This window comes from Pleurodeles waltl, chromosome 3_1, assembly GCF_031143425.1.
Source record: "Pleurodeles waltl isolate 20211129_DDA chromosome 3_1, aPleWal1.hap1.20221129, whole genome shotgun sequence".
NCBI classification, from domain to species: domain Eukaryota; kingdom Metazoa; phylum Chordata; class Amphibia; order Caudata; family Salamandridae; genus Pleurodeles; species Pleurodeles waltl.
Genome location: NC_090440.1, coordinates 1,611,546,543 through 1,611,572,215, shown reverse-complemented (window position 1 = coordinate 1,611,572,215; position 25,673 = coordinate 1,611,546,543). Strand labels below are relative to the sequence as shown.

Genomic DNA, 25,673 nt, shown 5'->3' with positions numbered 1-25,673 from the left:
GTGTAAACATTGTTCACTCTCACTCTCATACCACTATTAACAGGTTTGTAGGTGCGATTGAATTGTCTACAAACTACTTGAAAGTGACCAACTTTTTGGCATTTTAAGCATTTCTTACCCAAAGCTGGACAGAATTGACTGTTACCAGTGTGATTACGTGAACCACAGCGGAAACAAGCCGGAACATTTTTATTTTGTTTCATAGTTCTCTCCTTAATGTAGCAGACTTCAGAGTCCTCAGTTACCTGAGTTACACCTGCGTGTTCAGTCTGCCCACACACCACTTTAGAAGTGACGATGGATCTCTCAAAGGCCTTGGCTATGTAAACCGTTTCTTCTAAAGAAGGATTACGACATGCTAACAAACGTTCCTGAACCTTTTTTGAATAGCAGTGGAACACAAATTGATCTCTAATGTGCACATCCACATAGCTACCAAAGTCACACCTTGCAGCAAGCACACATAAATTGGCCACATATTCATTGACTGACTCATCTATGGTTTGCATGCATATTGCAAAATTGAACCTCTCCAGTAATACATTGGATTCATCTGAAAATTGTTTCCTATTTCTTTCCTTCCCTTCAATATACACATTCCATGCTGCATTATCACTAGTACTCCCATTGTGTGGAGAAATAGCAGGTAGGTTGTCACACACGCTGCCCAACTGCACCTAGATGATTAAAGAGCAGGACCAATTTCCTTGTAGGTGAAAAGTCATTAGCATCAATCGCAACTAAATAATTTTCAAAAATTCTTATCCATTCACTCCACTTAATGTCTGGTTTCCCACCTCTTGGTAAAAAAGTTGGAGGTTGAACCACAAGATTACTAGAAGCCATAATATAACCTACAAGCAGATTATTACATATATAACACTGTTGTGTGGTGAAATTGAGAGTAAGTCCAAAGTTCCAGCAAGACACAAGCCCGATTGGAAACACCACTTAAAAGTTTACCCAGTACCTTTTTTCTTTTTTTTTTTTTTTCTTTTTTTTTTTTAAAGTCAACAAAGGCTGAAGCGGTAGAAGCTCCGGAGAGTAAACACTCGCAGCGTCCTTAGAATAATGTGGGGAATTTTAGAGTCTTTAGGAGTTCAAAACAATCAAAACTCACTTGCAGCACCCTCTGGTAAACTTGAAACAATTACGGTATGGAGAATTCTGTCTAACTCGTGGTTTCCTTGTTAAACAATCAGGATTTCTTCAACCACATAGGACGCTCACCCGTAGAGCGTCCTAGCCAGGCAACTGGACACGCGTGACGCATATACCACACGTACAGATGGTATCCAGGTAACCTTGTGGCTTTGTGACGCAGGATTCCTATGTGCGTCGGAAGCTCCGTTGAGGTCTGACCCTTGACGCTCGAGAGCGCCGTAGAAGTTTTGATGCTCCGACGTCTCCGCAAATCAAGTAAAAGCAGCTCTCACGGCGTAGATGTCTTGACGCTGGACGCTCGAGAGCTCCGTAGAAGCTCTGATGCAGCAAATCAAATAAATACAGCTCTCGCGATCCCTGGGCTTGCGCTCAACGGCTGTCGCTGCTCACTCCGCTCGCGCGCTGAAACAGTCAGTACACATCCATGCTATCGCATAAAACAAACTTTATCTGCTCCAAACAACAAACGCTGTGCGAAAATTACATGTCCATATGGCTTGTCACAAAGATCATGAACCTGAAAACAATTCGTTCAGTGCTGGTCGGTGGACCCGTCAGCGTCGGTCAAACTTTGGGTAATTAGGTTCCCAGATCTTCTTCGAAATTCACCCCACTCCTGGTACCATATAATGTAGGGAAGTAAGGAGGTTAACACCATTCAAGAGTCCTCGGACACAGAGTAGAGGTTTCCAGACTCTGTATTTAATAAGGGTCCACGGCAGGGACGGGAACGACCGTACAGCCTGAAGGTAAGAATCAAAGTGGTCCCCCGGAGATCTAGAACCCAAAGGAAGGTTCTACCCGCTAAACGGTACAGAACTCACAAAGCCTAAAAGTAAACTATGAGTAAGCATTGGTAAATAACAAAGAGTACAATACATAAGGGTACAATAACATAGGGTACAATAAGTATTGGTAAATAACAAAGAGTACAATACATAAGGGTACAATAACATAGGGTACAATAACATAGTATGAAGTACAATAACATAGTATGAAGTGTACTACATCCTCCCTCTCCACTCTAGCCCAGGAGACTCAGCAGTATATGCAGGACATGCATCAGCTCCCTTGGTGCCACTGTCTAGAGGGAATTCACAAACAACCCAACTGTCAGTCAGCCTGCAAGTGGAATCCACTTCTGGGTCAGAGGTATAGAATGGTTAAGCAAGAAAATGCCTACTTTCTAAAAGTGGCATTTTTAAACAGGCACTCTAAAAAACAACTCTACCAAAAGATGTATTTTAAAATGTGAGTTCTGAGACCCCAAACTCCTATCTCTATCTGCTCCCAATGGGAAACTGTGCTTAAAATATATTTAAAGGCAGTCTCCATGTTAACCTATGGGAGAGATAGGCCTTGCAATAGTGAAAACCGAATTTGGTAGTATTTCACTATCAGGACATGTAAAACATACCAGTACATGTCCTACCTTTTAAATACACTGCACCTTGCCCATGGGACTACCTAGGGCCTACCTTAGGGGTGACTTAAATGTAGTAAAAGGGAAGGTTTGGGCCTGGCAAGTGGGTACACTTGCCAGGTCGAATTGGCAGTGCAAGACTGCACACACAGACACTGCAATGGCAGGTCTGAGACATGTTTGCAGGGCTACTCCTGCGGGTGGCACAATCAGTGCTGCAGGCCCACTAGTAGCATTTGATTTACAGGCCCTCGGCACATCTAGTGCACTTTACTAGGGACTTACTGGTAAATCAAATATGCCAATCATGGATAACCAATTATAATCACAATTTATACAGGGAGCACTTGCACTTTAGCACTGGTCGGCAGTGGAAAGTGCTCAGAGTACCCAAAACCAGCAAAAACAAAGTCCAACACACAGTCCGAAATACAGGAAGCAGAGGCAAAAAGACAGGGGAAACCACACCAAAGATGCAGGGTCCAACCGTATACTTAGAAGCAAGGTTGGCAAGCAGCAGAAGGATGGATGGATCAATATGTGGCTACAGGTGTTTCATTGACTTATTCCTTTACCCCTTTCCTGACAAAATCCGATTTAAAGCAGAGAAAAAGCAGTGTAAAGACCTACCCAATCCTCTCGTTCGGGACAACACTTAACTGGATGATGGAATACTTCAGTCCCAGTGCTCATCCAGTCATTGCGGTCTTTGGAATGATCAACTGTCGCTAAGAATTCAGCGCTCTATTAGTGCCCATTCCATTCTTTTCACCTCTTTGTTGCAGTCAAACATATGTAGCACTACAGTTCAGTTCCTTCAATTGTTAGAGTCAAGCCTGTGAGTGCATGAGCTAGCGCATGCGTCTCACTTGCAAGAGACTGCTGTGTTCAGTACAGGGCTTGGAGCCCACCTGTCGCTCACTTGTTGGCTTGCGTGGCACTCTTCTTTACCGCCTCGTAATTCATCAAGGCACGTCTGGTATCACTTCAGTTTCTCTGTGTGTTTTCTTTTGTTTTTGCTCGAGGGCGCTGTTGTCAAAAGATGACGATTAACTTCACTTCTTAGAAATATGCGAGACCTATTGCATTGCAAATACTTGTTTTTGTATTACTTGCGCTTAGGTTTGCCAGGTAGCTCCATCTACAAGGGACGCTCAGTGTCCAACCTTGTATGTTTTTCTTTTCCAAATCCTTAAATCATCAAATGGATAATTGAAGAAAATGAGCACTGTAACTCACAAAGTGCAGAGAGCCTGGACCCTAAACATAGCGCCCGGCGTTCACGCAGTAATCTAGCTAATCTAAATCTGTCTCTGTTTTAATGGTCATGCTTTGTAACAAATGTAATGCGCTTTAGTATTTTATAAAATGAAAACATAAAAAACGTGTATGCACACAATCGTTTAAGTTCTTGTACTGTGCTCATCCTAAGTATGATATTTGTCTTATTTTCTTGGTCTTCCTTTTAGACAAATTAAACGCTTTTGCCATAATGAAACTTGATGGAAAATATTAACAGCTACTTCAAGAGATCTATTTAATTCTTTTATTGTAGTTAGCCATCTACATCTGTTTATTTTTCTTTGCGGATAATTGTTTTCTACGTTTCCATGCGCGGAGAGGTGCAACAAATGCCGCCCTCCTTTGAAAATGAGGATGATAGTGGATGTTGATGAGGACTATGACTATAAATGGCTCCATTAAATTGCGCTCTGTAAAACAGCACTTTTTTCTGCCACCGCCAGAGGGCACCAATGAAAATAACTGAAATTATGCTAGCATGTGCGAAAGGTACACTTAGTTCCTAATCCATGATGCGTTTTAGATTCCCCAGACTATTGCGGCTTGGATTAGGAATTTTTGGGGCATAAAAAGGTAATTTTTGCAGAACACCATTGTTTTTAAAGAATTTTTAGAACACTTTATCATAGCGATATTCAATAGTTCTGCAATCTTTCATCTTGTGATTTATGGTGAACTGCTTCGATGCCACAGCTGGTCTTCATATATATATATTTTTTTTTTTACTGAAAAGGGGATAGTGAACTGGACAGATGTGAGGGAGGGTGGTTACATTTTACAAATAATGGGAGACTGGGAAGATGATATACAATCTTATGCACACCTTATTACACCCGAAATATTTCTGCACATTTTGTGGCTGCCTGTCTTATATTATATGCAATACAATTTTAACATTATGACATGCATTCATATTGCTTTCTGTCACAGGCTTGGGCCTCGTGGTACACAAGACAATATTCCCCACTGAGCCAAACAGGATTCGTTCTCTGACTTTCTGTTTAAGCACACAGATATAAGCAGTGATTGCATTAACCAATTGAGATCTCATAACTAAAATAGAGCATTTCCCACTAATTAATTTAACATATTTATTTTGCATGTAAGGTGTGTTATTTACTCAGTTACATGAAGGTAAATGACCAAGAAAATAGTTACAGATTAATTTGTTATATTTAGCTATGTTTTCAACCCAAACCACACCCTCAATGGCCCGTGTTCCATTCCACTCAAGATCAGTTCTCATACTTTCTACATGCACTTCAACCATACCAGTGTCTTAATTTGGTAGTGAGGAATTTCTGTTTAGCTTCTTAAATAAATTGCATTACCTTTATGTTAACATGGCTCTGGGGAAAAAAAGCAAAATATAGTTGATTATCTCTGGAAAGTCTCTAAGGGCCTAATTTGGAGTTTGGGTGCTATTTATCACACCTGGTAAATAACAATACAAGAGGGTTCATTATTGGGGATAAATAGCACCTCTTGCAAGTTATTAGGGAGTAACGTGGATTTTGGTGTTTAACGCACCAAATTCACCAAAGTCACATGATACGGTAAATACCGCATAGTTAACCCGTGTTAAATTTCGTCAGATTTGACCTGCTAAAATTTAACAAAGGTTGGGGTATTTAACACATCTGATAATTATCAGATGCGTTAAATACATTCAAACTCGTAATTCCAAGCCCTGCACAAACATGAGTGTGCACTCGGGTCTGAATATCTCAAGCAACTTTTAAGCAGGCCCTAAGAATAGCGAGGCAGGCCTGGCTTCCTAATGTTTCCCACGGCAATATTTTGTTGGCCACAAGTTTTCACAAATTAAATATACATACATATTTATTTACTGAAAAAACAAAGGTTAAAGTAACATTATAGTTAGGTGAATAGGCCAGTGACTACAATAATGTTTCGAACTAAAAAAAAAAAAAACACAAATACACCCCATTTATAGTTAGCAGAGCTAGCTATAACGTATGCCTCGCCATACACTGCTTATGACCTCACATATTACATTACTCATGACATGTTTACTGACATCATTTATGACATCACTGATGCTATCTCAAATGACCCCCCTCCCCAAACCATTGTAGACCCTGGAAAGCCTACCCATGGGGCCTTAGCTTACCAAAGAGTCCTGTCTCACCCCTCAGCGTGCCCCTGCGTTCTCTTTAAACACTAGCGACCCCATCCCTACAGGTCTATTTTTTTTTTTATTAAAGGAGAGGGGGCTAGGCAGCCCCTCTCCCAGAGCTTTATTAGGCCCTGGGGGTCCCATCCCCCAGGACCGGCCTTTTAAATCAAGTGGAGGAAGCCACGTGACCCCCCCACTTCCTAGGCTTGTTAGGCCATGGGAACCCCATCACCCAGGGCCATTACTTAAAATAAAGGGGAGGTGGGGGCCATGTTGTCCCCCTCCCTGAGCCCTCTCTGGCCCTGAATACCCTATTCCCCGGGCCCCGCATTATTAAAAGAAGGTCCCCACCCAGTGCACCCATTATACATGCAGTAGACAGCATTGCTCCAGTCGGTAGGGAGCAGCTACTTAATCTGGTCCCTCCGGGTGGGAGCAATATTTTGATCTGTATGCGGGCAGGAAAGCAGATCAAAGGTCTCCTCCCAGCTGGTGAGAGCATTTTCCTGTGAGCTGGAAGCAGACATTGTGTTTGCTTCCGTATGGCAGGAGATTAAAAAATACTCTTGCAAGCAGGAGCAAACACAGGTTTCCCTGCTCACGCTGCTGTGGACAGGAAATGTCTCTGAGATGGGATCTCTGGGGCCATTAATGGCTCAGGGAGGGGGGGTGCATGCCCCCCCTCCATTTGAGTAATCAGCCAGAGATTGGCGTGGGGAGGCAGGCCATGCTGCCCCTCCCCTTTAGTAATAAAATCAGCCCTGGGGGATGGGCTGTGTTGCCCCTCCCCTTTTTTGATGATAGTGGCTTGGAGAGGGGGCCTTCAATTGAAATATGCAGCCCTGGACGCCATTTTTTTCAGGTCCTGTGGGATCGCTTCAACTTTTGTCGATTTCTTGTTTTGTTTTTTTGCCGGGGGGGGGGTTGGAGGGCCTCAAAGTCCTCTCATGTGGCCTAAGGGTCTGGGTAACCCTACCCTGTCCCCTTTATAGTTTCTTTTCTTTTTTTTTTTTTGCTTTAGGACTGGGGACTAAGACCCGTGTCCTGTAATGGCTGCCAGCAACCATCTAGATATACAATTATTATTTAACTTTAATGTCTCAAAGCATACTGAACGGATTTACACAAATCACTAAAAGCACATTCTGTGGGCCAACATTTAGCTTCATGCCAAATTTGGTGTAGTTCCGTTCAGCAGTTTTTGCTGTAGCCCTGCCTAAAGAAGTCTATGGAAAATGCATGGGGTTATTCCCCCAGGTGTCTAGTTTTCAGAAATGTCTGGGTTTGGTAGGTTTCCCTAGATGGCTGCTGAGCCCAGGACCAAAAACATAGGTGCCCCCACTAAAAAAAGGTAGTTTTGTATTTAATAATTTTGATGTGTCCAGATAATGTTTTGGGACATTTCCTGTCGCGAGCACTAGGCCTACCCACACAAGTGAGGTACCATTTTTATCGGGAGACTTGGTGGAACGCTGGGTGGAAGGAAATCCGTGGCTCCCTTCAGATTCCAGAACTTTCTGTCACTGAAATGAGAGGAAAAGTGTTTTTATTATAGCCAACGTTTGAGTTTTTCAAATGATTCTGGGTAACCGAACCTAGTGAGAGCCCCACAAGTCACCCCATCTTGGATTCCCCTAAGTGTCTAGTTTTAAAAAATGCAGAGGTTTGGTAGGTTTTCCTGGGTGCCTGCTGAGCTAGAGGCCAAAATCCACAGCTAGGCACTTTGCAAAAAACAGCTCTGTTTTCTTTGGGAAAATATGATGTGTCCACGTTGTGTTTTGGGGCATTTCCTGTCACGGGCGCTAGGCCTAACCACATAATTGAGGTACCATTTTTATCGGGAGGCTTGGGGGAACTCTGGGTGGAAGGAAATTTGTGGCTCCTCTAAGATTCCAGAACTTTCTGTCACCGAAATGAGAGGAAAAGTGTTTTTTGGCCAACTTTTGAGGTTTGCAAAGGATTCTTGGTAACAGAACCTGTTGAGAGCCCCACAAGTCACCCCATCTTGGATTCCCCTAGGTATCTAGTTTTAAAAAATGTGCAGGTTTGGTAGGTTCCCTAGGTGCCCTGCTGAGCTAGATGCCAAAATCTACAGCTAGGCACTTTGCAAAAAACACGTCCGATTTCAATGTAAAAATGTGATTTGTCCATGTTGCATTTCATGTCGTGAGCATTAGGCCTACCCACGCAAGTGAGACAACATTTTTATCAGGACACTTGGGGGAACACAGAATAGCAAAACGAGTGTTATTGCCCCTTGTTTTTCTCTACATTTTTTCCTTCCAAATGTAAGACAGTGTGTAAAAAAGACATCTATTTGAGAAATGCCCTGTAATTCACATGCTAGTATGGGCACCCCAGAATTCAGAGATGTGCAAATAACCACTGCTTCGTTACACCTTATCTTGTGCCCATTTTGGAAATACAAAGGTTTTCTTGATACCTATTTTTCACTCTTTATATTTCAGAAAATGAATTGCTGTATACCCGTTATGGAATGAAAATCCATTGAAAGGTGCAGCTCATTTATTGGCTCTGGGTACTTAGGGTTCTTGATGAACCTACAAGCCCTATGTATCCCTGCAACCAAAAGAGTCCAGCAGACGTAACGGAATATTGCTTTCAAAAATCTGACATTGCAGGAAAAAGTTAGTGTAAATCGTGGAGAAAATGGCTGTTTTTGTTCACCTCAATTTCAATATTTTTTCATTTCAGCTGTTATTTTCTGTAGGAAACCCTTGTAGGATCTACACAAATTACCCCTTGCTGAATTCTGAATTTTGTCTACTTTTCAGACATGTTTAGCATTCTGGGATCCAGCATTGACTTCATACCCATGTCTGTCACTAACTGGAAGGAGGCTGAAAGCACAAAAAATAGTAAAAATGGGGTATGTCCCAGTAAAATGCCAAAATTGTGTAGAAAAATAGGTTTTTATGATTCAAGTCTGCCTGTTCCTGAAAGCTGAGAAGATGGTGATTTTAGCGCCGCAAACCCTTTGTTGATACCGTTTATTTTATCAAGGGAAAAAACACAAGCCCCCTTCTGCAGCCCTTTTTTCCCTTTTTTTAAAAAAAAAATGTTCGCTGTATTTTGGCTAATTTCATTGTCTCCTTCAGGGGAACCCCAAACTCTGGGTACCTCTAGAATCCCTAGGATGTTGGGGAAAAAAGGACTCAAATTTGGCATGGGTAAATTTTGTGTTTACAAAAAGTTATGAGGACCTAAGCGCGAAGTGCCGCAAATACCCCAAAAAAAGGCCTGCCACCTGAGGGGCAAAAGGGCTGCCAGCAAAGGGGTTAAAGGTATGAATTGTTCCTCTCAAACCATTTGTGATGCCACAGTGAGATCTTAATTGGATCCTGATCTTCCTACTTTACAACCCAGTGAGCCAATGTACAGCTACTTGTTGCATCTTCTCATTCTCAAAACTGTCTCCCTCATTGCGATCATTTCAGCACTTTATATTAACAGGCTCCAGGGTATCTCAGTGCAGCCACTCTGCACCAATGTTTTTCCAGACACTTCGGTGTTGAGAACCCAGGTGGCCTTCTTTCTGGAAGTCCGCATTCTTTGTTCCCTCAAAAAAAGAGGAGAGACTCCATCAGTTGGATCTCAAAAGAGCCCCAAGCTTTTACATCAGTTGCACCAAAGACCATTGGGTGGGCGATCAGCTTTTTTGGGGGTTCTTTGGGGGTAAAGCACTGATAGGCAATACTGAAAAGTACTTAGTAGTTATATAGTCCTCTGCATGAAGATCTGCTCCACACTGGCCAAGAAACAGCCTCCAGAAGGTTTGAGGGCAAATTCCATGAGGGAAAAAACTTAGACTGCTTCTACTTAGTGTCAACTTTTGCATTCTGTCAAACCATGACGTGGGCATCAGTGCACACAATCACAAAGCACCACTACCTTGAGACCCAGGCTGATGGAAAGGGCTTTTCATTGTTTCAGTTCTGCAGGACTTTTTGCTCGATACCCACTCCACAGACCCCCTCAACCTTGAGAGGTAATGCTTTGATGTTTATTCTAAAGGTGAGATATTTGCAATTAGAAGTATCCATCTGAAGAACATGTTGCCTTCAGTAACACTCTTTCTGGTGGATACTTTAACTGCAGATTCCTCACTGCCTTCCTCCCTCCCCATTCTGTGGAGTGGTCTCTTTTACAATCTAGAAATGTCCCATAATAGAGATCTGCACAAAGATACTGACAATTATTTTGTGCTCCACGTCTGAGGGTGCGAAAAGAGTCAGGCAAGAAATGGACTTTAGCACGGGGTGGCGCTTACATGTAGCTAAGCTCTGTCACTTCTGGGGTGGAACAAAGCTAATGTGGAAACACACTAGGCCATCTAGCGAGATGCAGGAGCACAGCAGAAATTGTCTGGATCCAGTCTAGCACCTGGGGGTATTCTAAAGCATCTTGGTACCGGTTTCAGGGTATCACCCCTCATCAGCTAGGCTAGCTTGAATCCAGTGGCACAGTAAGCAAGGGACCCACGCCTGGGCGTACCCTTGCCACTTAGGGTGAATACAGCAACACAAGATGATGTTGGACAGAGTGCTGAAACTTTTCAAACACTCACCCCAGTCACAGATCTGTGTTAAATCCATTGTTCTTTTGCTCACTATGCCACCCCAGTTTGGACCCAGCTATATGCATATCAGTCTTGACACTGTTCCTTATGGGAACAGTCCAGCCTGAACTTCCAGGCCACGTTGCTGTGCTCACCCTAAGTGGCCAGAGTGTGCCCAGATGTCCCTTACCTACTGTGCCACTGGATTCAAGCTAGCAGGCTGATGAGGGGTGATAACTTGAACTTTCTGGTCCACGGAGGACCTGGCCTGGCAGTTCGGGCTGGACTGTTCCAGTTTGTGTCTGAACCTGGACATCAGGGTCTTTACCTTTTACCTTTGAAAACAAATGTTCGAGATACTATCCCTGGCTCAGGTAATTTTGGCTATGGAGTAGGATGATGTCCCTAGAGTTGCAGGGCATGCATTTTCACATATTGTTCTTGTTGTTACACAGGGGGTACCTGCGTTTTGTGATAGTGTCCACCCACTACCAGTTCACTGTTCGGACTAACATCACCACCTCTGTTATTCATGAAGTTCATGGCGCGTGTTGAGGCATATCTGTGTAAGCAGGAGATATCAGTGGGTCCCGTACCTTGATAGTTAGGTGTTCAACGTGGGCTTGACGCAACTGGGTTTGGACCACTTGAAGGCCACAGCATCCATGCTGTTCGACCTAGGCTTTTCCATCAACCTGCTCTAGCCTTACCTGGTGCCCTCTCAGCACCTTCTATTCACAGAGGCAACAGTGGTGCCTCTAGGTTACTATTTAGACCCTAGCGCAGATATCATACTGCCTGATTCTGTAGCCCTTCTCAGCTTGCACTACCTTCTATCAAAAAAGGTTTGCTAGCAAATTTTGAGATGGGCAATAAGCAATATTATTATCATTCTGTTTTTAGTTTCAACAGTCTATAGACCACTGTTCTAAGACTAGAATTATCTCCCAAACCAGGTTCTTCCTGGCCAAAGGTTTTACCTTCTGACTTCAGTCCTTTCAGTCCCAATCAGCCACTGGAGTACACTTGAAAAGCCCCCAGGACCTCAGGGAGACACTTAAAAGCTCACAGGGTATCAGGCAGAGGCCAAAAGTAGGGATACATTCAAGGTCCAGTTGGCACTGGTGATCTAGGCAGATTTAGGAATGGCCTCTCAGACCTTGTTGTACGTTCAAAGGAGGTTAGCCATCTGACCCTTGGAGAGCACTTCTTTGTCCTGGGTACAAGCAGGAGCATGTCCAGTACTTCAGGGTTCGTCTCAGGTCACAGACAGCAGGCTCAGTCCTCTTCTGTACTTCTTCATTTCCAGGAGTGTTCTGAAGTGGGTGTCTGGAACGAGCTAGTGGATGGGAATGACTCCTAAGCGTGCCCTAACCTATGAGGTAAAAGTTACTGTTGGGCATTTCCAAGAAGGCGAAAGACTTCGGCCACACTAAACTTGAGAGAGAGGGGTTGGGGGGGGGGGGTCATTTTACATCTTTTCAGTGCTAATCCCTGGCTGGGAGCAATTTGGAAGCAAATGCAGTTTAGCCTCAAGGGAACTCAAGCAGTGAAAAGTTAACTTTGCAATATTACTTTTCTTTAATATTTGTTAAAATTTAGGATGTCACCATTGAATTGTATTTTTTAATAACTATTAAAACTAGTTGTTTGATTATTTTTCTAGGTAGTCCCATGCCAGAAATGCAATTTTAGGATTTTAAGATGTACTCTGGTTTTCTACAGAGGACATCTACCCCTGCCACAGGGGTAAAAGCTACTGAGGCCTAGGCGCTATAAAGGCATGTTAATATAAATGTCTGCATGCCTTAGTTTTTAAATGCCATGCACCTTGGCTTGTGGCTGTAATGTCTGCTTGGTGGTGATATATTAATATTTTAAAGGGATATTTTAACCTGTCAAAAGGGTTTTTGACAGGTCAAATTGCAGTTTTTATACTGCTATAGTTAGGCTACACTGGGTAGGCCTGAAGCCTGGGTACATCTTGTACCATATATTAGGGACTTGTAGGGAAGTTAACTATACCATTTAGGAATATGCCAATTCGACCACGTTTAAAGGGGAAGCGCAGGCAGTTTACTACATGTTAGATGGTATGAAGTGCACAGAGTTCTAAAATTAGAAAAAAATCTAGAGTGCAGCAAGAGGCAAAAAATCTGGGCAAAGATGCAGAAAATGCGAATTTCATACATTTACTATTAACAACTATTTTTCCTGTGGCCGTCTCTCTGGTGTGATGTGTTAGCGAGCTGCAAGCACTACATGTCTTCTCAACCTTTACCTCTTCTCACACAGACAGACTGGTCTTAAGGACTACGGCAGCTTTCCTGCCTAGGGCGGTATCTCCCTTCCCACTAGCAAGGAATAGAGGCTATACTGGCTGGATCTTCAGAGGGGAGTAAATTATTACATTGACTGGATGCAGGAGATTAGGTCTTCATTGGACTTGCAGACAACAAAAATGACAAGGTGGTCCAGAAGACAGCCTTATCACCCTGGGTTGTTCTGTGTATTAAAAAGTGCTATGCCTTTCCCAAGAAGGAACTACTACTGGAGAAAATCTGTGCAAAACCTTCCACTTCAGCACTTGCCTGGGGTATGAGACTTGTGCCGCGACATGGGCTTCTCGTAAACAGTTTTGCAAAGCTCTATTTTTTCCAACTCGGAAGTGAGAAGAGATGGCCATTTCGCTCCTTCGTACTGCAGGATTTCCTCAACTGACCACCCCTTCAGTGACACCTGCAGGGAAGGAGGTACTGCTTATGGAATCTTTTCAGAGGTACTGGACTTTTCAGATAAAAGTGCCCACCAATAGGAAAAGTTGCTTACCTTTGCTAATGATCCTGCTCGTGGATTTTCCATCTGACTGCAGATTCGTCATGAGACCCATTCTAAAGGACGGTCATAGATTCAAAACTACTATGGCTCCAACTTAGTCTGTTGCACTGCACATTCGTGTTTAACTTAAAGCTACCCGTGACTCTTCCTCTAAGGGCTCGGAAAAATTGCCTGATGTCAGTTCGCTGGGGTGGCGCTGTATGGCTCCATTGAGGTCACATCTGTGCTGCTTCCAGTGCTGCTATGTAGCTACCACTGGGTGAGAGCTATTACAAAAGTTTCTTAATCCAGTCTGTCGCCTGAGGATATTCAAAAGATGAGGAATCTGCAATAGAACGAGATCCACCAGAAATGTTGTTTCCGAAGGTTAATGTCGGTAATAAAGAACAATGGCAAAGCGTGCAACTTATTGTGAATATATTATTACTTACTTTGGTAATTCCCTACAGTGTGTTGAAAAAAAAACTGTCCTTTCAAGAACTTCAAACGGCAGTTGCCGTAAGAGGTAAATTAAACACGATAGCACAAAGGTGTCCATGAATAAATGCTTTAGCACAGGAAAATAAAGATGCGAAAAAAACATTGCCCGTTAAAATGATGCCCACAGCTCGGAAACATTACCGTCTTTTCTGGACCATGGCATGGAATTTGAGTTGAAAAGGTGTCGCTGCCTGTCCACTACAACGCATGTCAGTTCAAAACGTATAAACAATATTTGTTTTTATAAGAAAATAAATATCAAAAGGTGTAAACAGTAGTTTAGCGAAGTACAGCTTTCTTTGTAAAGCAACATAATGTATAAGCTTCCACATCCTTTTAAGCTTGTATTTGAAAAGGACAATTAGGACAAGCTCCTAAATAGAATTTAAGATATCAAAAGTTGTAATATTGTTCAACAAGTCCTGACCACCGGATAGTCGGGATTGCCCTGGCTAACAACATTCTTCCAGGAACAAAAGAATGACATTTTTCCACTTCAAATGGTATATTATTTGAACTGTGTCCTTATCAAATGCATTGTCTGGGTTATTACATTTGACAATAATTCTCTTTCTCTTCTTACAGGTTTTGGAAGCCCATCCAAATTACCCCAAAATACGAAAGGATATTCTAGACAAGGCTCGTGCTGCTTTACGAACATAATATTGGTGGCTTTAAGACTGTATTTTTGATATGAAAAAATTCTCAATTTTCCTTCCAAGTACCCTCATTTTTTGCTATTTTCCAAAAAGAAAACTTTCCGTCACGTGTACGTGGGGCCAAGAACCTATTTCCCCATTAGAGGACAATGCTATATAACATATATGAATGTAAACATCAGGGACAGCAAGTCCATTTGGCGACGTTATTTTCCACTGTGGGCGCCGCTGGATGAAAATGTATTATATTGCAATTATTAGTTGCATTAGGTCACGACATTTGTTGAGTTGGCCTTTATTGTGTTCTCGTGCAAACGAGACAGTCAGCACTGCCAGCTTTGTTAGTATCTCAATTTAAAGATTATTAGAGAAAAGTGTTTTCTTGAAAACCTGACGCCTATGATGTACGTGCAACAAACCGCTTACTTCAATGTAGTAATGTCATATTTTGTGAAATTTACACTAGTTTGCTGTTGATTCCTTATATTAAGAAATCTCCCAAGATATCGGACTGAATCTTGAAAATGTTGAAATATTTCAAGATTGGCCAGAATTGGTTGGTATGTTGACAGATCACATAGGCGTCACTGTCAGAAGTCGCGTGTCGGATCTTTAAAATGCTTGCTCTCCTTATGTAATTTCCACGCAATTGCCCCACAACTTAGACTCCGGGAGAATAGCAGAGCAAGACTGATTACGTGATCAGAGAGAGTTAATCATCAAAGAAATCCGAGCGAAGAGCACCCAGGAGAAAGACCATTACAAGTATATAAGCCATTCTAACAATTAATTCTTCCTCATCTCTTAAGACATTTCCTGGTGCCAGATTGGACCCTGACGATATTTCATGAAGTAATAGGTGGGGCAAGAGAGGCTTCGACTGTGGAGCCATAGAAATATATTTACCGGAAGAGATGGAACAGCTCTATAAGCCCCACCCCAGGCCCAAGGTATCCAGTTTCCGGCATACAGAGCACAGCTCGTCCAAGGATGTTATACTGCCAACATTATGACTTTGTGACAGACCTGAGGTTTGTGAGCAACGTCATCAGAGAAGGACAGTTCAAGATGGGCACCACTGCATTGTTTTCTTTAGGCTCTGTATCTTCGCCACTGTCTAACCCCGGTAAAACAATAGGTAATCCGTATCCATGTTCCAGAAAGACAACGGTACTTCCTACGCTTTGAAGTTAAAGTGTTAAAAGCTGTGAACTTGTGATCTTTCCTATGAGTTTAAGTGATGGCAATACTCTTAGAACACATACATTGGCAAGTTGATAGCTCCACTTGGACAGCTGGCGAGAGGAGACAGATATGCCTTCTTTTGCAGTTGTTTATCTTCAGTTGTTATGAATTCCCCTGCACAGGTTTTACCTGGACAAATCTTTTTTACATACCAAAGTGGCACCTAAAGTTTATGTGGGCGATATTGGATTCTATCCAGGAGAAGTTTTTCTCGCCCGCACAAGAGGGTGAAAATCCTCCTCCAGACAGGGCAGTTTTGCCTTCTGGCATTACACTTGCAGGCACGTATGTTAATCTGCCTCTAGGTTTGACAATTCATGCATATTTCTAGTCCTTCAGGGAAGAGGGTTCTTTCATATTGGAAAAGGCTTGCACCATTGTTCATTTTTTTTTCTCCCTAGACCTCGTGTACAGATCTGTGGACAGCATATTAACAAAGTTTGTGGTTGAACCATTCAGACAGTTTTGTTCTCAAGGCAGTGAAAACACAGTCCATATGCACGATGATCTTCTTGAAATTGTTTTTCTTTTGCTTTAAGAGTAAGCATTCCGTAAAGGCCCCCACAAATGCATGCACACTTAAGGCTACCATCTTAGGGTGTGGAGGAGAAATGAGCATTGGCACAGTCATTAGGTCTGCACCCCATTGTCAGGTTGAGAACTGTTGTCTTTGCCAATTCTTGTTCAATGGTTGTATGATTTCCAGCAGAAGCTCTCCGCTTGCACTCTTGCCACCTTCCTGAGGCTTAGGGGCATCACCTTTGGCCAGACCATAAGAAGTCCATACTTCTTAATGTTGAAAGGGTCAAGAAACGTGCATTGAAGTGTTTGTGTTATTCTTTTTTTGCCCTTACAAAGAATACCCCACCAGAGGTACCAGACCTGAGGAAAGGTGGCTAGTCCTGCTCATTTGAGAGGTATTCTAACTATCAACATTTTTGTGTTTCATTCAGCCCATGCGTCTATGGATGCCTTTGCACTGTGAGGAATGTTTTAGGGTTGCAGATTCCAAAAGTTCTTATGAGAGCCAGCTATACTATGCTTTTTAGCCTCAGACCCTTCACCTTAATGTTGCTCTAACTTCCAAGATTTATAAGTTCTGCAGGGAGAAATATCCAATTTTTCTTATGAAGACCATGACCATTCCACAGACGCAGTGTTGCCCTCACCCCCTTCCTGTCTGAGATTTGTTATTTAAAATTTAGTACTACCAAGTCTCTCAGGAGTAGGCAATAAACCATCTTCCATATCCAGTTTGGGAGCTCGGGATATTTAAAAAAGAGAAGATAATTTGCCAGTAAAATGAACCATTCAATAAAACTGTTGGCAACAGTGTCTTGGTTTTCCCAATATCGTCGAAATGCAACAAGTCTGAGTTAAAACAAAGAGCAGGTGCCACTTTCGACCAAACATTATTCAGTAACCACATACCTGAAACTGACATTATTGTTGCAATCAGACTGCTAGCAAAGGTGATTTCTGTAAGACATACATGTTTTAGAGCAGTGATTCTAAACCATTTGATGTTTGTGGCCCCCACTGAATCATTACTAGAATCTGGGGACCTCCATCAAGTCACTAATGGAAGCTAAGGACCCCAGCCTAAGCAGTTTTTACGATTTGAACTTCAAAACAATAGGCAAAAATACAAAACAAGAATACACCATACAAATCCTCAAATATTAAAATATTTTGCTAAATTCACAATCAAATATAAAAAAAAGTTTTCACATTTTCAGTTGTGTTTCTTTATATGCGTATGCTTTATTAATTTGAAGTTATTAATTTTTATAATATTTAATTTTGTAAAACAAAAGCAACCCCCTTCCTCCTACACCCCCTCATCCCCCTCCACCACCCCATGTAGGCCTCGCGGAACCCCTAGAGTCCTCAGACCACAGATTAAGAACCACTGTTTTAGAGTAAACAACCTCAAAGAAAACGACTGCATGGGGCCAACTGAAGCCCCATTCAAAAATGTAATTTTAAATGCCAGTTAGAGGAAACACAATCAATGAACCCATCACCTACTATATAACTACCTTAACCATGTGAGAGTCCAGTTATTCTGAAGCCATATAATTAATGCTTTGATGAACTTGTATGTGAAAATCTGACACAAAATCTGGTCAGCTAGACTGAGCACAAAGCTATCTGAATTATTTGACTCTGACTAGGCAGGCTTTGTAAAAGCGAGGAAAGGATCAGATAGTATTAATGTGCTAAGAAATATTACGCAGATCCTTAAGAATTAACAGAGCCATAATCTGCTATTAATCTTTAAAGCCAAAAGGGTATTCAACAAATCAGCATGGCTTTATCTAAATGGTGTCCCAAAGAGGGAACTTTGGATCAATATTTTATCATGGAACCAGAAGCACTATATGAATTCTCATACATTAGACTCAACTACAATAGTGTGCTATCAGGAACAAAATAAGGTTCCCCCCTTTCTTGATTATTTTTTCCTGGCTTTAGGAACTTTATTAATTGCAGTAAGATCGTGGAATAATTTAAAGGTTATTAGAATAGTTGAAATGGCATCTATTTGTCAATTGTTTGCTGATGACCTGCTGCCAATAGTCTTGTTGCCTCAAGTATGCCTACCCACACTTAAAACATGTACAAAACTGATCAATATCGAATTCCATGCCAGTCTCCAAAACTATTAACAAAACTAACTTGGATAGATGGTCATTGAAATGTGAACCCAAACTGTTTACAGTTTGGGATTCGTCTTACAAATGGTGCTCAGAAAAACTCAGAAAATTTATTTGGGAAAAGTTGGGAGATCATATGTTGAGGTATATAAAACTGGTAAAAATGTAACCTAATTCTGTGACCTAAATAAACTCACTTAAGGTGGATATACTCCCAAGAATCCTTTATGCTTTTTAAAACCTTTAACCAACTAGGAGAAGCATAATGCTGATGGATGCTTCTTATGTAAAATTCTTCACCTTTAAAATATCTCCAAGCACCAGAATGGATCTAGAAATTTTCTCACCATTGCCCTCGTGTGCCACTAGATAGTGCTGTGCGGCTCTACATTAGCTTCGTTCTGCCCAGGAAGTGATGGAGGTGTGCCGCATGTAAGCGCCACCCCTGCCCCCTTACGGATTCAGGGCTTTACTACCTTTTTCGGCAATTTGACTTGTTTTCAAACTGAAATCCAGTGTGCAATGGAACAGCCCCCACCTAAACCTACAGGGTTTGGGCTCAGGAAACGACTTACAAGCTGTGGGAGGAATGTGCCTTTGTGCACTTGAAAGCGATCCAGGACTGTGAAGCGAAGCTGTATGTCGCCGAACATCAAAAGAAGCCATGCAAGTGTGTCTGGCAGTTGCTGTAGGTTGAGAGCGCGGACCTGTTTCCACTCTTGAGGCTGATCCTGTGACAGGTACTCTTTGAGGTCATTTGGTAAGTCAAAGTCCAAATTGAAGTTGAAATGCAAGAAGGCAAAGCTGAACTTGACCTCTTCTTTCGGCTCTCTGTCTAAAGAGAAGTATTGAAGGCGTCAATGTGACACTTTACCTTTCTTCAGATTTCCAGTTTAGGAGCTGATCCCACAGTTGATCTATCCAGATACGTCCTGAGTTCTGGGCTATCAGGGGTATCAGCAACACCACAACAGATTGAGTTCATTAGGAAGGCCATTTTGCTTATTTTTGCCACTTTTCTAGGTCCCCAAATGTGCCTCCGGACCAGAAGGATTTGTAAGGGGGGGCCTCAAGTCAGGTTATCACCGGGTGACCTGTCCTTTGTGTGCTGCCTGAGATCCTGGAATCTACCTCTGGGCCCACACCAACTCCAGTGCCAACTTCCATTGCAGGGCCAAGACCTGCTCCAGTGACATCATCACTGGTGGGGAATCCTCTGCAGACTCTGGTGTCTGAACCCAAGACCCCACTCCAGTGCACCTGGTTTACGTGCAGTCAGATCTAAAGGAAACACTCAGTCTACCATATACCACTTTATATATACACATACATACATACATACATACATACAAACAAAGGATGTCCTCTATGAAAGCACATTCCCAACAGGTTATGAATTAGGGAATATGGCAAAACCAGCAACTTACATTCAATTCTTTTGACATTTTCATTATTTCTGGCCTTATAATTTCATTAATCTCTGGACACTTGTTTCTGGGTTCATCCATTCATCGGCAGAGAAATGTAGTCTGTAGTGTTTCACCTCAGTAGATGCAGCCAGTGCTGAAAGCGTTCCAGAAATCTCCTCCCTTGTTCAAAGACCAAGTGCATGGCTTCTCAGCTGGTTTTAATTGCAGGCACCTGATTACTCTGTTAAATACCAGTTCTGCCTCAGTGGGCCTCTAAAGTGAGTTGAAAAGTGCATTCTGGTAAAGGTAGTACTCCACATTTTATAATTGTTAGACCTGACATGCCTTAGGGTGGTCACCCCTAACGTTTTGCCTGCCTCCCTCCACTTTTTGGACTCTGTTTTTGCTGGCTTTTAGACTCTGCACACTTTACCACTGCTAACCAGTGCTAAAGTGCATTTGCTCTCTCCCATTAAACATGGTGACTTTGGATTATACCCAATTGGACTATTTAATCTACTTATAAGTCCCTAGTAATGTGCACTGTATGTGCCTAGGGCCTGTAGATTAAATGCTACTAGTGGGCCTGCAGCACTGGTTGTGCCACCCACTCAAGTAGCCCCTTTACCTTGTCCCAGGCCTGCCATTGCAAGGCCTGTGTGTGCAGTTTCACTGCCAATTCGACTTGGCATTTAAAAAGTACTTGCCAAGCCTAAAACTCCCCTTTTTATACACATAAATCACCTCTAATGTGTGCCCTAGGTAACCCCTAGAGCAGGGTGCTGTGCGGGTAAAAGGCAGGACATGTACCTGTGTAGTTTACATGTCCTGGTAGTGTAAAACTCCTAAACTCGTTTTTACACTACTGTGAGGCCTGCTCCCTTCATAGGCTAACATTGGGGCTGCCCTCATACATTATTGAAGTGGTAGCTGCTGATCAGAAAGGAGCAGGAAGGTCATATTTAGTATGGCCAGAATGGTAATACAAAAGCCTGTGAGGCTCAATCTTGCCTCCAAGATACTTTTTACATTACATTTTTATATTTACAGTATTTCTTTTCTAAACAGCTGCTTTGTAATTTCATCAGAGCTATGTGAACCCAAAATACTTATTTTCCTAAATGTATCAACTTTTCAGAACATAATAACATCAAAGCAAAACATTCGTAAAAATGCCACAGGGTAAACCCTGGCCTCCTGCATATAATTGAATGTTAGCCCTGGGAGGTATATAACTACATAACCAAACAACTTTGCCTCGGGGAGGTGGTGGTCCCTGCTCTTAAATAAGCCCTATGAGAGAGGCCCTGTGTGCCCACCTCCTTTATTTTTTATATGCCCCCAGGACCTGGCCAACCTAGGGGCTTAGGTTCAACATGGGTGGTAGACTGTGCTTGTTTTTTAAAAAACATTTTGCCACAAATTTGCAGTGTTGCAGATTCACGGCAAAGAGTTTGTTCAAAAAGTGCTTTTTTGCCCTGGCGTGGTCCCTCTGAGACCCCAGCACCAGAGCTAAGGGGACAGGATGTCCCTACCCTAGCCTCGTTACTTTTTTTTTTTCAGGGACTCGGCTGAAGCTGATACCCAGGCTGGTAACAGTGTTGACAGCCAGTCAGAGCTCTGCAGACCTCTGCACAAGCTCATTATTATTCGTGAAGTCACAGAGGAGGAACCGCAGCCCTAGATAAACACATTTTTCTTTACTTTAATTTCTCCTAAATTGTTGAATGGATTTACACCAAATAACAAAGTTTAATCGGACTGCGAAAAGCTAACTTTCTGCCAAATTTGGTGTAATTCCGTTCAGCAGTTCGGGCAGTAGTCGTGTTCAAAACTCCTATTGGAATTAACATGGGAAAAGCATCTTTATTTTTTTTTTATTTTTTTTTTACCCCCCTCCTTTTTCTCAGACCCTGCTTGACAGATCACCCTGAAACTTTTCATGCACAACAAGAATCACGGCACACTTTTTTTGGGGGGAAAATGTTGTGAATTTTCATCAAACAGCGCTAAAGATATAGGTAGGTCAAAAAAAAATTATGGAAACATGGTACTGACTATAACTACCTACTGGTCACCGCTGATCCAATAATAACCTTTCCAGGCCCCAAGAACCGCCACCTCCCCAGGGCAATACATATGAAGTGTGGGGGGGGGGCACCGCCTCTCTGGGCCAATACGTAAAAAGAATAAAAGGGGGTCCCATGGACCCCTTCGAAGCCACGAGGACCACCACATCCCCGGGGCCACAAAATGGTTTTAGAAGGGGGTCCACAGCCCCGGGGACCACAACCTCCCCGGGGCCAAATTGAAGAAGGAAGGGGGCTGGGGGGGGGGGGGCACAGAAGCAACCTCATGGACCCATACAAGGCCCCTGGGACCGCCACCACCCAGCGCCGGCTCCTGCTACCACCTGAGATTGCCACCCTTGGGAGGTAGCCATTTGCTGTTGCTTGACAGGAGCTGACAGCTCCCACCAAGCAAAAGACAAAAGAAAACAGTTTGATTTCGGCAAGTGGGAGCTGTCAAACTGCTCCCACTTGCTGAAGGCGGGGTTTTTATCTTTTTCTCTGCCCGCTGTCATGGAGGCAGGGAAAGAGTTGAAACGTTGCTCCAACACGCAGGCAGCTGCTATTTAAAGCAGCTCCCTGTGTGCGGGAGCGATGCCGGCTCCCAAAGGTGACAGGAGTTGGAGACCACGGGGGCCTTACCCTGTGGTCCTCATAAGTTATCATGGGTACTGTGGGCACCATTGCATAAAGGGCCGTGCCCCAGAGGATGGGGTCCTCGGGACGGATATTGACTGAGGTTGGGCATGCACACTTTTTTTGTATAAAAAAGTACTTGGCCTCAGGAAGGTGGTGGTCCCTGGGGCCCAGGGGGTCCTTGCAACACCCCTATAAATATTTGTTTTATGTAGCCCAGGGTAGGTGGTGCTCCCTGGGTCCCAGGGGTGGTTAGAGCATCCCCACCATACATTTTTTAAATGCTGCCCCAGAGAGGTGATTCCGTTGGGGATCTGCGTGGCCCACCTACGTTTAAAAAAAAAAAAAAAAAAAATTATATGAAGCCCTTAGGAGGTGGTGGTCTCCAGGACACTGGGGCCCATGCAGCCCCCCCCCCATATATTTTTTAGTGTTGTTTCAGGGAGGTGGTGGTCCCTGGGGCTGAGGGGGTTAGTGAGCCCCCGTAAGTTTTTATATAGCAACAGGGAGGTGGTGGTCCCCAGGGCCTGGGGGTCTGTGTGGACCCCCATACATTTTTTTAAGTTGTCCCAGGGAGGTGGTGGTCCACAGGACATGGGGGGTCTGTGCCCCCCCAAGTTTTGTTACCTTTCTTCGGGGAGGTGGTGGTGCCCCGGTGGGAGCTCGTGCAGCCCCTAAAATATATATATAATATTGCCCCATTTAAGCTCCAAAACCCTTCGGCAACGTGTGGCAGGGAATTTGGATCTTTAAAGGGGTTGATATTATAAATGTTCCTTAACTCCGATGATGTTCCTTAAGAAATAATTTATTGGCAAGATTAATTAACAACAGCCTCCAGCCACAACCGGTGGCGAGCATTTCTCCTCACAGCTGTCAACTGTCACAGGAACAGTTATAGAATGCTGGTAGGAACCAACTGGGAAGACAAGGGGAAAATGGGGAGGAATGGAATGTTACACTTGGATCCCTATGGGCAGGTGGGTACACAATGAAAGTAAGGGGGAAATAGAGAATGTACATTTTATACAAAACATTACTTATAATAAATTACAACAGTTGACTATAGGGTCCTGGCCACAGGCGCCGCACCAGAGGCCGTGTGTGGCATGGGGTTGGGTGGTTATAGGGGGGATGGCAGCCAACCCCTGTTGCGCACAGCCAAAGCCTGAACCGCTAGACAGAGTTACTCTAAATTTGGCAGAAAGCTAGACCTTGGTCCAGAAAGTGTGCTTTTGTATAATTTGGTATAAATCCGTTCAGTAGTTTTTGAGATATTAAATAAAAAAACAGTATAAATATCTAGGAACGTGGATTCTCCACTGATCTGCCAGTTCGTATGCTGATATCTGATTGACTGCCAACACTTCAACCAGGAAGTGTTGGCAGCCATTTCAGGACTCTGACTCAGCTGAGTCCCCCCCAAAACACTTAAAAATAAAGAAAAGGGGGCAGGGTAAGAATATTGTGACCCTCCCTCCTAGGCTTGGAGCTGGGGTCCCCTCCAGGGCCAAAAAGCATTTTTTTTTTAAATTTTCTGCGAAACTATGGTGGAACTACAGATACGGGGGGGGGGGGGGAAAAGTGTGGTTTCCTGCACTTTTTTCTTTCAGCCCCTGGGTGGGCCAGGTCTCTTGGGCATACTTAAATGTAAAAAAGGGGAGTGGGCCAGTCTTACACCTTGGGACCGCGACCTCCCCGGGCTTTATGTAATGAATGTTGGGGGGGGGGGGGGGGCAGCGCAGACCCCCTTCCTGTGTCTCAAATTGCCCCAGGGACTACCATCTCCCTGCTGGATGGCCCTATGCAGAATGCAGGAGTGGGTGCGCGGCCTCCACCTGGAGCCATCAGTAGCCCTGGGGACTGCCATCCCCCCCCTGGGCCTGCTCCCTGTCTCCTGGGGTGCCCACCTGTTATAAATGGGGTCTTTGGTTGGCAGTCAGGTTACCGCCTGTCCAAGCAAGGACCCTCACTCTAGTCAGGGTAAGTCACACACAATCCAAACTATCCTGTGCCCACCCTCTGGTAGCTTGGCACTGAGCAGTCAGGCTTAACTTAGAAGGCAATGTGTAAAGTATTTGTGCAATAAATCATACAATAACACAATATAGCACCCCAAAAATACACACAGTTTTTAGAAAAATATCTAATATTTATCTGGATATTTGCAGGTCAAAACGATCAAAGATGCAATAGGTAAATGTAGAGATACCAGTAAAAAGTGATATAAGGTGTCTTAAGTCTTTCAGAAGCAAGTAAAGTCTCTTTTTAGCACAAAGTACCTGGTTTGAGTGAAAAATCTCCACAGTGGGCCCCAGGGGAGGAGAAGCGTGGAAACAAAGGGGGTGTGCGTTGATTTCTCGGGCCACACACAGTGATGCGTTGTTTAGTTTTCACGCAGGGACAGCTGTGCGTCGCTTTCCGGTGCTCGGTCGTGGATCCTCTTTGGGTTGCAGGGTTTTCAGAAGCCCCGGGGTCTGTGCGTGGAATCCTGGGCTTGTGGAGCGGAGTCACAGGCGCTGCCTTGTTCCAGTGGGCATTGCGTGGAAATTTCTTCCGCACGGCAGGCACTGTGTCGATTTCCACTCGAAGTCGGGACGCGTCGTCCCCGGACGGCTCTGCGTCGATCCGGTGGGCCGTGCATCGAAGTTCCGGTCGCAACACAGGCGCCACGTCTATCTTCTCCTTGTGAAGTCGGGCTGCGTCGTTCCGGTTCGGCGTGCAGTGAATTTCTCACCGCGGAGCAGGCTGTGCGTTGTTTTTACCAAGCTGTGCGTAAAATTTTCGCTGCACAAGGAGTCCAGTTGCAAGACAGAAGTCCTTTTGGTCCTGAGACTTCAGGGAACAGGAGGCACACTCTAGCTAAGCCCTTGGAGAGTACTTCTTCACCACAGCCAGGGAGCAGCAAGGCAGCAGGGCAACAGCAAGACAGCAGTCCTTCACAGAAAGCAGTCAGGTGAGTCCTTTGAGCAGCCAGGCAGTTCTTCTTGGCAGGATGCAGGTTCTGGTTACAAGTTTCTTCTCCAGGAAGTGTCTGAGTTGGAAGGGGCAGAGGCCATGTTTATATAC

General features: G+C 43.7%; 1 protein-coding gene across 1 annotated transcript in view; it reads left to right on the top strand.

Moving 5' to 3' along the window:
* The window catches only part of TTC21B (tetratricopeptide repeat domain 21B), a 489,309-nt gene extending 471,782 nt beyond the window's left edge, over window positions 1-17,527 (top strand). Inside the window, exon 29 of the mRNA XM_069225262.1 lies at window positions 14,512-17,527. Within this exon, the coding sequence (XP_069081363.1) occupies window positions 14,512-14,589 (78 nt within the window). The 3' untranslated portion in view covers window positions 14,590-17,527. The remainder of the gene's footprint in view (window positions 1-14,511) is intronic.
* The last annotated feature ends 8,146 nt before the right edge of the window (window positions 17,528-25,673 follow it).